The 16329-nt window shown below is 34.4% G+C and overlaps 2 protein-coding genes and 1 pseudogene across 2 annotated transcripts; 1 reads left to right on the forward strand and 2 right to left on the reverse strand.

Annotated features, from left to right (window-relative positions):
- Positions 1 to 888: 888 nt before the first annotated feature.
- LOC140973787 (probable CoA ligase CCL9) lies at positions 889 to 3768 on the forward strand. The gene is made up of 4 exons (XM_073436847.1): positions 889 to 1207; positions 1418 to 2465; positions 2924 to 3027; positions 3378 to 3768. The coding sequence occupies exons 1-4, from the start codon at positions 1007 to 1009 to the stop codon at positions 3594 to 3596; spliced, it is 1572 nt and encodes a 523-aa protein (XP_073292948.1). The 5' UTR covers positions 889 to 1006; the 3' UTR covers positions 3597 to 3768.
- A 1312-nt stretch (positions 3769 to 5080) lies between these two features.
- Positions 5081 to 7544, reverse strand: LOC140973789 (tubulin beta-1 chain). Its single transcript, XM_073436848.1, has 3 exons — positions 7006 to 7544; positions 6222 to 6491; positions 5081 to 5915 (listed from the first exon to the last, which is right to left on the reverse strand). The coding sequence occupies exons 1-3, from the start codon at positions 7397 to 7399 to the stop codon at positions 5239 to 5241; spliced, it is 1341 nt and encodes a 446-aa protein (XP_073292949.1). The 5' UTR covers positions 7400 to 7544; the 3' UTR covers positions 5081 to 5238.
- A 3481-nt stretch (positions 7545 to 11025) lies between these two features.
- Positions 11026 to 12699, reverse strand: LOC140972572 (uncharacterized; annotated as a pseudogene).
- Between the last annotated feature and the right edge of the window lie 3630 nt (positions 12700 to 16329).

A 16329-nucleotide genomic window follows, 5' to 3' on the forward strand; every position in this document is an offset into this window, starting at 1 on the left:
TATCGAAAATTGATAATAATGATATAGTGACATGAATTGTTAATGTGTCTGATGTCAGGTCACTATCTAGTAAAAAATAGTTGATATTGAAAATTGTCGAATATTATAACCTTGAATTTTATCGATAGAACAAAAACAAAACGTTCATGACAAAAATATATGATTTTCCATTATTTGACTTTTATGACAATTAGCTTGGGAGCCGACACGATAGTTATTCTCTTAACCGGACATTCTTACTTAATTGCGGAGGAGGAGGTGACAAGCAAGTGAGGTTGAGTAAACCCCAACACTTGTACTAAAATATTAAATAATTAAATTTAATCAGTTTAATTGTCTCATCTATTAAAAAAAAATACAATGAGCTTTGTCACATTATATGGCTGATATAATATAATTTTATAATGTGACAAAGAAGATGAAACTTGTTCATCTTTAGGCATTTAACATAGAAGATGTCCTTCAACTTGGCAAGCCAACATATAAAATCTCGTTCGAAAATGTTGATATTAGACGAGCAAATGCGAATACATAAATCATCGAAGAAAATATCACAACAATCCTCGATGACATACACTTAGCTGTATCTTATTGATTGTCATACGCTAATAAAAAGGATCAGAACATTAGTTAGTATATAAGATTCGAAACTAAATTAACTTCTAAAATTATAACCAAAATGCAATGCAGATTAAACACATGCAATACGTGTACTAATGTTTTTTTAAAAAAATAGAAATTAAAAGAATTTAAAACAATATTTTAATTGAATGTGGAGTGAAGCTCATGAATTTGAGAAGCATGTTATAATCAGGGGGAAGTTGCCACGTGGCACAAACACACCACACTCCCCCCGCAACCAATGCCACCCTCTCGCTTTATACGCACTCGTGCTTCAAACTTTTCACCCACGAATATTTATCACGACCCTTTTCGGTATTTTGTGATTTTGTGTTCGTATTCATACAAGATTCGTTGGGTTTTTCTCCAATTTTTTTGATTAAAAATGGCTAGTTCTACTCTCACCGGCTTGATGAAGCATGTCGCAGGAATATTCCCTTCCCGGAGGTCCGTTTCGGTATCCGGGAAGTTCGATGTCACCCATTCACGACTGAATCAGATGGTGGAGGAGGCCGCCGCTCAGCTCGTTGCAGCTGGTGTGAGACCCGGCGATGTGGTTGCGCTTAATTTTCCCAACACAGTCGAGGTGAGTTTTCGACTCGTTGATTTTCGAGATGGGTTCTCTTTGATTTGGCTGGAGGCGTGTTTGATTCGTGTTTCCTCTGTTTTCACGCTCTTTCTGTTAGATTTTTCTGTTGGAAAAATGAACCTTTTTTATTTGGTTGTTGTTCTGGTTCGATCTTGGTATTGATTGAAGAATTTGAATGAACTGATGAATTTTAATATCCGATGGCAGTTTGTGGTGATGTTTCTGGCCGTTATTCGAGTCCGAGCCACGGCGGCGCCGCTGAACTCCGCCTACACATTCGACGAATTCGAGTTCTATTTATCAGATTCTGAATCTAAGCTTCTTCTCACTTCGAAAGAAGGCAACGAGGCCGCTCAGGCCGCCGCCGCGAAGCTAAACATCGCTCATATCTCCGCCGATTTACCAGACGCCGATTCTGGTATTATACTCTCTCCATCTCCGGCCGGGGTAGACCTTAACTCCCTGTCTGAACTCATAAACCAACCCTCCGACGTCGCCCTATTCCTCCACACCTCCGGCACCACCAGCCGACCCAAAGGCGTCCCTTTAACCCAGAACAATCTGTACTCATCTATACAGAACATTAAACAAGTGTATAAAATCGCTGAATCAGACTCCACCGTGATCGTTCTTCCCCTGTTTCACGTCCACGGCTTGTTAGCCGGTTTATTGAGCTCTCTTGGCGCTGGAGCCGCCGTAGCTCTTCCCGCCGCCGGCAGGTTCTCTGCTTCCACCTTCTGGTCGGATATGAACAAGTATAAGGCCACTTGGTACACCGCCGTGCCCACCATCCACCAAATCATACTCGACCGCCACCTTTCCAAACCCGAACCGTTTTACCCGAAACTCCGGTTCATCCGGAGCTGCAGTGCCTCATTGGCGCCGGCGATCATGGCACGGCTAGAGGAGGCGTTCGAGGCACCGGTTTTAGAGGCATACGCCATGACGGAGGCTTCCCATTTGATGGCTTCGAACCCGTTACCCGAGGATGGCCCACATAAGCCAGGGTCGGTCGGAAAACCCGTGGGTCAAGAAATGGGAATATTGAATGAGAAGGGGGTGGTTCAAGGGGCTAATGTCAATGGGGAGGTTTGCATTAGGGGTCCAAATGTTACTAAAGGGTACAAGAATAATCCGGATGCTAATAAATCGGCTTTCGAATTCGGGTGGTTCCATACCGGAGACGTCGGCTTCTTCGATCCCGACGGCTACTTGCATCTTGTTGGGAGGATCAAGGAGTTGATCAATCGTGGAGGTAATTATTTTGTTCTTGGCTTATTCCTTAGCAATTGTATGAGATTATTTTTATTTACTTATTTGTCTACTTAGGAGTCGGCATAAATTAGAATTATTCTACGAATATGGTGTCATAGGACGTTTTCGTTCGTTTGAGCGTAGTGTTCGATGACATAAATAATAATTTGAACACAAATTATATTTTATTTTTTATTTATATAGATTAATGAAACTTGTACATATACATAATAAGTATAATATATTATTGAAAAGATGACGATAGGGAGATTGCGTGGTCAATGTATATGCTCGTGATTCTCCTCGAACTTTGTGGTCAAATTTCTTTGAAGGCAACGTTTGAAAATTTCTACCTGATATGCATCTTCTTGTTAGATGTTATTTCACTATCATGAAAATTACGTAAAATCTTGCGAGGTGACTAAGCGTAAGTGACATTAAATTTTTCGACAACTCCAGGGGAAAAGATATCGCCGATTGAAGTTGATGCCGTTCTTTTGTCCCATCCGGAGATCGCTCAGGCCGTGGCGTTTGGAGTCCCCGATGACAAGTATGGGGAAGAGGTAAAAAAAAAATCGCCTTTAAAGCCAAATCTTTCACTGTCTTGATTTGCAAAATATGTGATAGTTCTGGCTGTGTGTTTTCCGTGGACATGGTTTAATGTCTTTTTCAAAGATTACAACTTTCCCCTTGCAAACAAAAGTAGTCACGATGAAAAACAACCCATTACTTCGAAAGTGACCCAGAAAGATCTTTTATTCGCACACTTGGTTCATGGTACTCACTCGAAGTTCACGCATGCCGCGAAAATGAAAATGACATACAGAAGACTAAGCATTAAAATAATCGAATTCGACATACTGAAATTTCGCACTCCGCAGCGCTAATATGACTTTTGTGCCTGTTTTTCCAGATTAATTGTGCGGTAATTCCTAGAGAAGGATCAAACTTGGATGAAGCAGAGGTTTCAAGGTTCTGCAAGAAAAATCTTGCTGCATTCAAGGTCCCGAAGAAGGTTTTCATCACGGATTTGCTCCCAAAAACCGCCACCGGGAAAATCCAACGGAGAATTGTGGCAGAGCACTTCCTCGCACAGATTTCTATTGCTAAGGTTCCCAAATTTGGAGCTTAGATCAAGAAAATGTGCGACCAAATATGCCCTTCAGCTCTGTATATTTGTCAAAAATTTGTAGCCTTAAGCTCTCTCCATTGGCAATGAAAGATAGTATTTTGCATTGGGAAAGATTAATATTGCTTTTTTCTTGTAGACTCCGAAGAAGATATCATGAATGGTTGTTTATTTATATCACTAGTTGGTGCAACAATCGCTGCAAGGAACCATTTATTATAAATTTTATGATAATACTCCGTCTTTTTATCATGTAACTAAGATGTAAATCCTAAAATAATTTTATGAGAACCTATAGTTTAATCAACTATTATTCAAAACAGTCACCAAAATATAATAACTATATAGAAAATCATCAATTTCAATTTTTTGAAGCTAAATTTTAAAATGAAAACTTAATACAGACAAACTTCCAAAAACATATTTCCATTTTCTTTTTATAAAAAAGAAAAGAGTATGAAAATAATATGACACCAAAATATATCTATCATCCATTACATTAATAACTAAACTCACATACCAAAAGAGATGTCTTGAAGAGTGTGTAGGTAAAAAATTTCCCCCGAAAGATTCCCCAACACTCCCAACAATAACATATATGAGTAAAAAATTGCAGATAAGACAAATTCCCTGTAATTTATGGATAATAAAGCAAAACCTACATTTTCATTCGGTCAAAAGTGGTTGATTCCATCCCACCTACTTACTATCCCCGTTATAGAATCAAAGATCTAAATTTAGTCACACATATATGAGTCCACTAATTTTTTTAAATCACATATGCATGTGAATCTTGTCCATCCAAACCATGTGATACAGTAACATCGAAGCTACCGTCAAAAGTAGAGAGAACACAAACCGAGCCTTGCTTTATGGATGAGTGATCCTCTACTGTGGCATCCCATAGTAGGGATGTTGTGTCACAAATTTTTTTAAAAAACTTTATATATATATTTTTTCATTGTTTTGGATTTTTTGTTTTATTCTTTCTTTTATTTTCACTCAAAATTTTCATTTCCAAATATTTTTTTTGCTCTTTTTAAAATATATTATAATCCTTTTTTTTCCTATTTTTGAATTTTTTTCACATTTTGTTTACCTCGTATGTTTTGAAAGTAAAACATATTTTATGTTTTAATTTTAATTCTTTTCGTATAGTTGATTCGTCCATTTTCATCTATACTCGAACAAGAGTAAAAATTTGTGTTTTGTTTTCGTCATCAATCAGTTCTACCAAAAAACAACGAATTTTCATTAATGTAGTAAACACTTAATTCTACAAATAAGAAATAAGGAAAAAATTTATAATATATTTTAAAAAGAGCAAAAAATATTTAAAAATAAATATTTTGAGTGGGAGTAAAAAAAAGATTAAAACAAAAAATATAAAAAAATTATAAAAAATTTAAAAAATATATATATAAAAGCTTTTTTAAAAAAATTTGTGGTACAACATCCTCCTCTACTGTGGGGATGCCACGGTAGAGGATCCTGGTCCCAACAAAGCACATAAAGCAATATTTTCAGGCAGGCAGAAGTCGTCAAGCAAAAGCAATTAAACAAGCAGGCTGAAACAAATTAAATGTAATCCACGCACCCTAAAACACACAACAAAACATTACAAAACTAGAAACATGGCGAGAATTTACGCTTCCTCCTCGACATCCTCTTCGTCTTCATAATCATATCCTTCCTCTGCTGATGCGTCCTGGTATTGTTGATATTCAGAAACTAGATCGTTCATGTTGCTCTCGGCCTCGGTGAATTCCATTTCGTCCATGCCCTCTCCTGTGTACCAATGCAAAAATGCCTTCCTACGGAACATAGCAGTGAATTGCTCACTGACCCTACGGAACATCTCTTGTATCGAAGTGGAGTTACCAATAAATGTCGATGCCATCTTAAGGCCAGTTGGAGGAATATCACATACGGTGGATTTGACGTTGTTAGGGATCCATTCAACAAAGTATGACGAGTTCTTGTTTTGAACGTTGATCATTTGTTCATCAACCTCCTTGGTGCTCATCTTGCCACGGAACATTGCTGAGGCAGTCAAGTAACGACCATGGCGAGGATCAGCCGCACACATCATGTTCTTTGCATCCCACATTTGTTGGGTGAGTTCAGGAACAGTGAGGGCTCGGTATTGCTGCGACCCACGAGACGTGAGTGGAGCAAAGCCAACCATGAAGAAGTGAAGCCGAGGGAATGGGATGAGGTTGACAGCGAGTTTACGGAGATCAGAATTGAGTTGGCCAGGGAAACGGAGGCAGCAAGTCACCCCACTCATGGTGGCAGAAATCAGATGATTGAGATCTCCAACTGTTCAGCAAAGATTGTTATCAGCTTTAATAAGAATAATCAAATTTGTATTAAATTGATATAATTCTATTAGTTTAATTCCACAGGAAACATGCCCCCTGAAATCTACAAGAAACTGCATATCATACGTGGAAAAGACACAAAAATATCAATATTGTAGCTACTTCAAAAGCTCCAAAAAATTGAGAACAACAACATCATTGCTAACAAATACATGTTGTATTCAAGCTACTGGATAAGAACTAACAATAATATAGAGCACTTATCACTAGGAATTCAAAGAGATATATAAGAAGACAAACTTACAGCTTGGAGTGGTGAGCTTAAGAGTTCGGAAACAAATGTCATAGAGTGCTTCATTATCCAACACCATACACTCGTCCGCATTCTCGACAAGCTGGTGGACAGATAGAGTAGCATTATAGGGTTCAACAACAGTGTCCGACACCTTAGGGGATGGAAAGACAGAGAATGTAAGCATCATGCGGTCTGGATACTCTTCCCTGATCTTAGAAATAAGAAGAGTTCCCATCCCTGATCCTGTTCCACCTCCCAAAGAATGGCAGACCTGAAAACCTAAAAATGGAACAGGAAGAAAACAAAATTTGAATCAAATCAACACCGCAAAGGAATAAACATCCACCACTCAGAAAACACTTTCAACACCTCATACACACATTATCTTAAAAAAATTCAGTCATATATGGTAAACAGATCATGGAAAGAATACAACGAAACAAATAATGGCCAATTTCTTTTTAACCCCACAATTTTTTTAATAACTCAATGATATACCACAAGCAAGAAAAAACTCAATTATTTTTAGCCACTGCTTCATACCTTAATACAAAAGTATAGCTACAAGTAACATAAAGACTTATGAAGTACTGTAACCAAAACAAATCCAATGGGAGAAAAATATTTATACAACTAGAGATCTAAAAAATCACACTTGACCCCAATAGAGGGGACCATTTAATTTAGTGCATTGTAATTGAAAAATTACCTTAAAAAAACTCCACAAAGCAACACAAAGCCTAGGTGAAAATAAGCATTTAAAAAACAAAAGCATCACAAATTAAAAGAATACCTTGTAAACAATCACAATGTTCCGCCTCTTTCCTCACCACATCCAGCACCGAATCGATCAACTCCGCTCCCTCGGTATAATGACCCTTCGCCCAGTTGTTCCCTGCACCGGACTGTCCAAAAACGAAGTTATCAGGTCGGAAAATCTGCCCATACGTACCAGATCTGACACTGTCCATAGTACCAGGCTCCAAATCCATGAGCACGGCGCGTGGAACAAACCGTCCGCAGCTCGCCTCGTTGTAGTAGACATTCACACGCTCCAGTTGCAGTTCGTCGTTACCGCTGTACCTTCCAGTGGAATCTATCCCGTGCTCCGCGCACACCACCTCCCAGAACTTCGCTCCGATCTGGTTGCCGCATTGGCCACCCTGGATATGCAGGATTTCACGCATTTTTTGAGCTTCTGGATACGAAAATGGAGGCAGGTACACAGATTTGCTCCTATAGGTATAGAGAATTCTGGGGTTCGCTTGCTATTGGTGTGGACTGGGAGAAGATGAAGAGTTTATATAGGCAGGAGCAGTTTTACCTTGAAGGGGGGATTTTCTGAATTTTGAATTTTGTGTGATTTTTTGAAAGTCGAGGTACGCGACATTGGGGTGGGTGAAACAGACGCACCTCCCGTGTGGAGGAAGTTGGATGTCGCGTGACAGGAAGAATTTCGGAGCAGACTGCAGACATTAATTTTGTGGAGGATATTCCAGTTTCTCATATATTATTTAATTAAAAAAATAATATATATTACACTCGTGTCTCATATATATATATATATATATATATACACACACATTTGTTGTGCTTTGCACATGTTCTGAAAAAACAATTGAAACAATAAATTTTATAAAGAACATTTTTATTTTATCCTGATAATAGATAAAAAAAATTAAATATAAATATATGAATATATTTTTAGAGTAAATGAAAAAAATGTAATTTTTACATTGGAACAAGATAAGAAGAAACGTGTGTATTTAAAAATTGATTTTCAAAATCAATATATAATACATAGGAGTGTTCTAAAAATCTTGATCAAGTATCGCTTAAACTCACACAATTCGCTTTGGCTAAAAGCGATAAAAACATGGTCAATCATAAGTTGATATATTAAACATCGTTAAATAATCTTAAGTGCCATTTTAAAAAACGAAATTGATGAATATGAAGAAGAGGGAACACAAATTAACCATTTTATTAGTAAGTAATGCTAGGAATGTACAAATATGCTTAATAATGATTAAGTGCGATATTTTTAAAAGAAAGATGGATGAAGAAGAAGAAGTCAAAAGTGAATTAGAAATTTTACCAACAACTAATGCTAGCAATGTACAATCTAGGATAGTGAAGTGTAGCGACAATGAACTCGTTGTAGATATTGACACTTTGTAACATACAAATGATATTTAATGTTAATGTTTCAAAGTAGTACAGTTAAATTGAGTTTTGAATTTGATGATACGAGAAATGAAATGAATGTTGTAATAGATTGAATAATTTTCTGACAAAAAATTAATGCACTACTCTTAAATGTATTATATTTATGCATTATTTACTCTATTATTGTTTGAGATAATTAAAATTTCAGTTTAAATTTTTAAAAAAAATTTAACACTTAAAACTCATATTAATTTTGTTTAAACTTAAAAATGTCTGAAGCTGGACTACTAAGATTCATACTTTTTAGCAGTGTTCTAAAAAGCCCGCTTAAGCTTGAAGCTCGACAAAAACGCCCCGTTTCGGAGAAAAGCGGAAGTTTGACCGAATTAAGTGTCATTAAGGTGTTTAATTAAACGTGTTTAAGCACAATTAATCGTATCTGTTTATTTTTTAATTTTTTTTTATTTTGAAGGTATGTCTTTTTAATTTAAAATAATAAATTAGGTTTATAATTTAAATGTTTATTTTTAAATTTTAATTATGATTAAGCGTATCTGAAAATTATTTGAAAAATATTTAACATTTTTTAATGTGGTCTAGTTGTCAAAACAAATAAAGATTATAATTTTGAGATTTTTTTGCTTTAATAAATATGAGAATTAATACATCATACTTAAATTTATAATATTTATGTATTATTTTATCTATTTATTGGTTTGAGATAATTACAATTACAATAAAGATAAAAAACGCTTTTTCACGCTTAAGCTCGTGCTAATCTCGCTTAAACTTGAAAAGCTTGGAACTCGACATCCGCGCTTCAGCGCGCTTCACGTTTTTTAGAACCTTGCTTTTTAGGTATTACCAACATGTTCCTTTCTATAGATATCTTGTTACACAGTAGAGTTAGCATGCTCGATAATTATCAGGTGGGATCATATGAACGAGTATGGTGAAAAATTAAATATTTTATTTTGAGAATATATTGAAATTATGATATGTTTTTAAAATATTTATGTTGTTTCATAATAATGTTTTTATTTTAAGTCGATATACACAGTACAATCGTTTTATGAATGAATACATATAATCTGTGTACATTGATCTAGGCATCGTTTTGACTAATAGAATGATCATTAAATGATAAAAGATAATGTAATAAATTGAAATCTAAGGATATATTATAGTTATTTTGTTAACTTTGATAATCGTATACACATTATATTTTCTCGTAGAATGGATTACTAGAAATGTAGAATATTATATTGCAATTTAATTTTCATTTTTAGGGTGGAGAGCTATTTGTGAGCAGCTCGAGCTTGTGATAGAGGCGATATATTATCGAGCTTGAAAAGCTCAAGTAACTCGATATATTATCGAGCTCGAGCTTGAAAATTACTACTTGAGTCGAGTCGAACTCGAGCTCGAGGACTTTAATTTTTTCGAGTCAAGTTTCGAGTAGGGTGTTACTAGAGCTCGACTCGCTTCGATTGCACCCCTAGTAATTCCCGACAAAACATAAAATGTAATTTTCTCATGAGCAAGAAAACACAATATACCGCGTTAGTGAAAAAAATAAGTACCGTGTAGGGGTGGATATATAGTATTGTTTCGTACCAAAAAATAATACCGTATAACGTATTGAAAATCACGATATTTAATTTTTTGATACTGATACTGTACTCGGTATACCGAAACTTTCGATGTGTATAATTAACATACCGATTAAATCGAAATGTCGCTGTATACTCAGATTTCGGTACGATATCGATATATTAATTTTTATACCGGAAAAACACCTCATATTTTCTTAATTTAGTATTTAAAAATATTATCATATATATTATTTTGGTATTTCGATATATATCGAAAATATTCAAATTTCATTCCGTTACTTTACCGCAAATTTCGGTATTGATATCATACCGTTCCAACAATTTTGATATACTAAAAATTTCGATAAATTCGATAATTTTTTATATGGTAATTTCGTTATGCTGAAAATGAGGATATTTTAACCCCACCTAGCCGATACTAATATTAGAGTTGCTTTCACTCAAAAGGGTTGGGATGAGGATGACCAGCAAGACCCAAATTACACATATTGCTACTTACGAATTTTGATCCAATAAAATTATCTTAATTTTTAGATCAAAATTTATACACATTGTTCAAAACTATCATTTGTGCACATATTTTTTAGAACAAAATAATGTGATGCGTGTATAATTATTAACTTATTTTGGAAAATTAAAATATTTTGTGCATGTAGAAATTGAAGAGAACCAATGAGAACATAACTCACATATCATGATGTACATATATACACGTTAATTACGGCCAGAACAAGCTATACTGAGGCAGAACAAGCAATACTGAGGCACTTTCGGAGAAATACACGAGAGCCACCGCAGTATGGACAGCAGCCGTCGCACTAGACCTGATGCTCACGGTCGCCGCGGGAGGAGGATAAAAGATCTTTAAAGCTGATGTTTTATGCCAACAATACAAAGGATTCCAGTTTTATTATTAAGACCAAGCTAATTATAATATTAATCCAATCGAATTTCTAATTAAAACCACAAGAACCTTAGGTCATCTCCTACCCATAAATCTATTTTGGTGAGTTTCTACACCAAAATAGTGCAGTTTCTGCACCAAATATAACATTCATCTCCAACTCATTTACTTCAAATCTTACACTAAAAAGTATATTCCTAGAATATTCTTTTTGTTTACTATTTATTTATAAATTTAACAATATAATTATAATTAATGTTAATATTAGTATTATAATTATAATTTTATTTTTATTAATAGTTAATTTTATTTATTTGATTCTTATATATATTAACTCTAATATTTATAATACGAATTAATACAAATGCTTCATTATTAAAATTGACATAATTTTAATACAGATAATTTATTTTTAGAACTTAATATGAATCCAAATTCAAACATCTGAACAACTATATTCCTCCCACAAATGATCAATTAAAGCATTTCGTAGTGCATAGTGAGCATCTTTGTCTTTTATCATTTTATATCGAGCGAGAAATTCTTGAAATCTGATATTCTCATCGACAACCATTTCTACATCCGGAGTTGGTGCTTCTCTCATATCTTCAATGGGTGCGCTAAGGTCACGTTCATCTTCGATAATCATATTGTGCATTATAATACATGTTGTCATTATATCATGTAAATGATGTTTCTTCCAAGCACGTGCTGGAGATACCACAATCGCAAATCGAGATTGGAGAACACCAAATACACGCTCCACGTCTTTTCTACCGTACTCTTGTTTCATTGCAAAATATTTCTTTTTTGAACCGTGTGGATCGTGGATAGATTGTACAATAGTTGACCATTTAGGACAAATACCATCAGCCAAGTAATATCCTGTATCATATTCTTTTCCTCCAATTGTATACTGAGCTCGAGGGGCAATACCTTGTGCGATGTTGGAAAATAGATTGGACGATCCCAAAACATTTATGTCATTATTGGATCCGGGCATACCAAAATATGCATGCCATATCCAAAGGTCGTAGTCAGCTACTGCTTCTAAAATTATTGTTGGAGAACCACTACGACCTGCATATTGACCCGCCCAAGCCGTTGGACAATTTTTCCACTTCCAATGCATGCAATCAAGACTTCCCAACATTCCAGGGAATCCGCGTTGTTTACCAATATAAAGCAACCTGGCAACATCATTGGCAGTAGGAGATCTCAAGTATCGCTCAGCAAAAACTTCCACCACGGCTCGACAAAAGCGTTGCATGCATTGAATTGCAGTGGACTCTCCAATTTTGATTTATTCATCCGTAGCATCCGCGGGTAATGCATAAGCTAAAATTCGCAAAATAGCAGTTGTTTTTTGAATAGTCGATAGCCCGAGACGCCGCACACTATCACTTCTTTGTGTGAAGTAAATATCATGATTCTTTACTTCATCAACTATACGAAGAAAAAGATTTCGAGAAATTCGAAATCTCCGTCGGAACATTGCTTCGTTATATCTTGGGTTATCGGCAAAGTAACCGTTGAACAGATGACGGTCGGCGATTTCCCGATCACGGTGAATTACTATATGACCTGGTATTGAACCTCCGTTCGTGACTTCTTGCTCTTGATGGATAATGTAGGTAGCAACCAACTGTCGATCTTGTACTACAATATTCAATATTGTATTTCGTGTATTATCCAAATTCTCAAAATCATCCATCCAATTAGTAGATGTTTCATCTTCATTATCAGACAATGATGATGAACTAGAGGATGATGCGTGAAATTGGAAATGAGAATTCATTTTCAAGTTTGTGAGAGCGTAGAATGTGGTGTGAGAATCTAGGATATTTCGTCGCATTATATAATAATTTATCAAAAAATATGATCGTTGGATGAGATTGCCTTATCTACAATATGTCCGTTGAATTAGCTTGTGTTATCTACAACCTCATCAGTATTATGCCCATTGGATGAGATTACATCTAATCTTGCCCGTTGGATGAGATTACTATCTTATCATCATCTTGACCGTTGTATGAGATTGCCTTATCTAGAATCTGGCCGTTGGATTGGATTGTGCTATCTACAACCTTATCAGTATTATGACTGTTGGATGAGATTACATCTGATCTTGCCCGTTGGATGAGATTACAATCTTATCTTCTTTATACTATAAGTAAAATATATCTGATTAATGACATCATCACAGCTTTAATTTTCATTCCAATCAATTATTTATTCCAAGCAATTCAATGGCTTCAAATTCTAGAACTGCTTCTTACAATGTCGAAGAAGACATAGTCTTATGTCATATGTATCTTGATATATCCCAAAATCCTATAATAGGTATCAATCAATCCAAAGATCAGTTTTGGACTCGTATCGAAGAAGCTTACAACATCAGCAAATCAAACAATCTACAAGTACGTAACAAAATATCATTGCACTGTCGCATGAGAAATATACTCCGTGAATTTGGAAAACTAAGGGGATGCATTCGTCAAATTGAAACTCTCCGCCCAAGTGGCGCATCAGAAGAAGATATTGTAAGTATTTCTTATTCAACTATTTATTAAATTAAAAGTTTAATTTCGTATAAGATAATAGTTGGATATTTTCATAAAGTTAAATCGAGCAAAAGATTTGTTCATGCAAGATGCTGATTTTAGTAAAGGCTTCAAATATGATCATGTGTGGTATATTATGAAAGATATGGAGAAATTCTCGAGTGACATCAATCCAATGAGCGCACCAGCAAGAATGCGTATCACAAGTTTGGACTCGTCACAGTCAGATAGCTAGACACCAAACTCCAATATCAGGTTCTCCTGGATTACCTCCGTTTTCAATTAATTTAAGTAGTGATGAAAATGCAAGCGACACTTCATCCCAGCGACCTCTTGGTGTTAAAAAATCTAAACTAAAGAAAAAAAAAAGACGACAATGTGTTGGAATTGATATCTACAATGAAAGAAGGGCATCGCGATCTTATAAATGTATTACAAAAAGGATCCACTGAACTTCAACAAAGTTATGAGATGAAACTCATAGCATTGCAAAATGAGCAGCTCAAATTAGCAAATCAACAAAAAAAATTGAAACTAGACAACAACAAATAGCATTAGCAACCATTCAAGAGGAGAATAAAGTTTTGTACATGGATTTAAGCACGATAGGTTATCCTGAAATGCGCAAAATTGTTCGAAAGGAACGAGCCAAAATTTTGAAAAAAAGAAATGAAGAACATGGACAACACGAAAATGACACATTTGGGAAATATTTTGGTGATTTTGGAGGATCGGGATATAATTTAGGAGATTATTGATCATCTACCTTGTTTGTCATTTTTATGTTTTTATTCGCATTGTTATCTTTGTAATTTTCAATAATGTATTATCTTCGAATTTGTATTCCAATTTTGTATTATCTTTGTATTTGTATTTCAATTGGGTATTGTAATTTTAATTTCAAAATTTTGCTGTTGGTTTTTCTGATATTTTATCAATTATATATTTACGAGAGTTAAAAATGTCAAAAATAAAATAAAAAACTAGAAATATTATTGATTTTTTAGTTTGTTTATCTTTTATTATATTTGCATTTAAATTTTCTGAATTCGAATTCGTATTTTTATTTTAACTGTGTATTTGAATGTTTAAATATTATTCAATAAATTTGTGTGTTAGATGTTTAATTATAAAATTATTGTAAAATATATTTATAAATTTATATAATTAAATATTTTAATTTTTATGATTTTATATTTAATTATTAAAATAATACAATAAATATTATACTATTATTTAAATATATCTAATTATTAAAATAATATAATAATATAATATTATTATATAAATAATATTTATGATTAAACAAAAAAAAATTTAAAAAAAGAAAAAGAAAAATGCTCTACGCCAAATTTGGCGCAGAGGAGATGGAGCTGCGCTATTGATATCATAAGGCGATCTCCAACAAAATAGCGCAGCTCCATTGGAGATTAACCCTGCGCCAAAATAGCATCAAAATAGCATATTTACGCTATTTTGGCGCAGGGTTGTAGATGGCCTTATGATATCACCCGAGACTTTTAGAAACTTTTTGTCTGATTTGTTAATCATTAATTTGCAGCCATGTGGTTATATGTTTGTATAGTCATTTTCTAAAATAATTTTTCTTCCAGTTAAATCAATAAATATTTTAAACACTTAACATTTTAGTTATTTTAGTGCGTAATTATTTTGTGGACTAACATTTAAGTAGAATAGTTGTTATAATAGCTACGGGTATTTTGAAAATTTAAAAAATCGAACTTATCATGTAACCAAAATTAGTTATATGTGTGTGTTTGTGTGTGTGTCTGTGTGCGTGTATATATATGTAGCATGATTTTTCCGGGATAAAAGGTTAGATTGATTTTTCCGGGAGAAAAGGTTGGTCAGGAATAAGGAGGAGTGATGGCAATGAGTAGGATATGAGTCGGATTTTATACATCCATCTCCATACCCATTTATTAAATTCATCCTCATACTCATCCACATACCCATCGGGTATTGAATTTCATCATCATCCTCAGACCCATCGGACTATCGGATACTCATACCCTACCCAAATACCAAATTATCATATACAATTGAATTTTTTCAAATTTAAATTGTTTCAATCAAGTTATGAATATTTAAAAAATTATTTAAATGAACAATAGGAAAAATTATTCACGCTTTATAATAAGTGTGTGTGTGTGTGTGTNATATATATATATATATTTATATATATTAATTTAAACTGATATTCGGGTCGGGTGTGGGTCGGATTATATCAAACCCGCCTCCATACCCAAACCCGAAAATCTCCATACCCGATTAGCGAATTATTTAATCGGGCCTAAAAATTTCTCCATACCCTCTTCTATTCAGGTCGGGTATCGGATCCTCCAACGGGTTCGGAGGAAATTATCATCGTTAATAAGGAGATTATGAACCAAAGATGAATAAGTGGCAAGACAAATATTGACCCTTCATTTTCTCCTATTCACCGCATGTGTCTCTTGTTTTACAATACACCACACTAATTTCCAATTTTCCTCAAATTTCAAGAATCCACGTGACTCTTTCAGGTCCTTTCTTCTTTGTTTACGTAGTTATAATAATAATGATAATAATAAATTTTCAGGTCTTTTCTTCCTTTACAGGAAGCCAAAATGGTAACCCCTCTTATCTTTTCTCTTCGATTTGATTCGAATGCCTAATATCTATTAATTGTCGTATACTTTTAAGGTCCATCTTTAGTTTGACTTATTGTTTTGCAAAATTTGTTCCATTGTTGGTTTTTGTTATTGATGGAATAGAACAATTTAATGCATTCTTCTTGGCGGCCCCTTTAATTAATAATGTGGGCAAAAAATGGGTCGAAACATTGTGCAAACATATATATA

The sequence above is a fragment of the Primulina huaijiensis genome, chromosome 3, assembly GCF_012295235.1.
Source record: "Primulina huaijiensis isolate GDHJ02 chromosome 3, ASM1229523v2, whole genome shotgun sequence".
In the NCBI taxonomy this organism is placed as follows: Eukaryota; Viridiplantae; Streptophyta; class Magnoliopsida; order Lamiales; family Gesneriaceae; genus Primulina; species Primulina huaijiensis.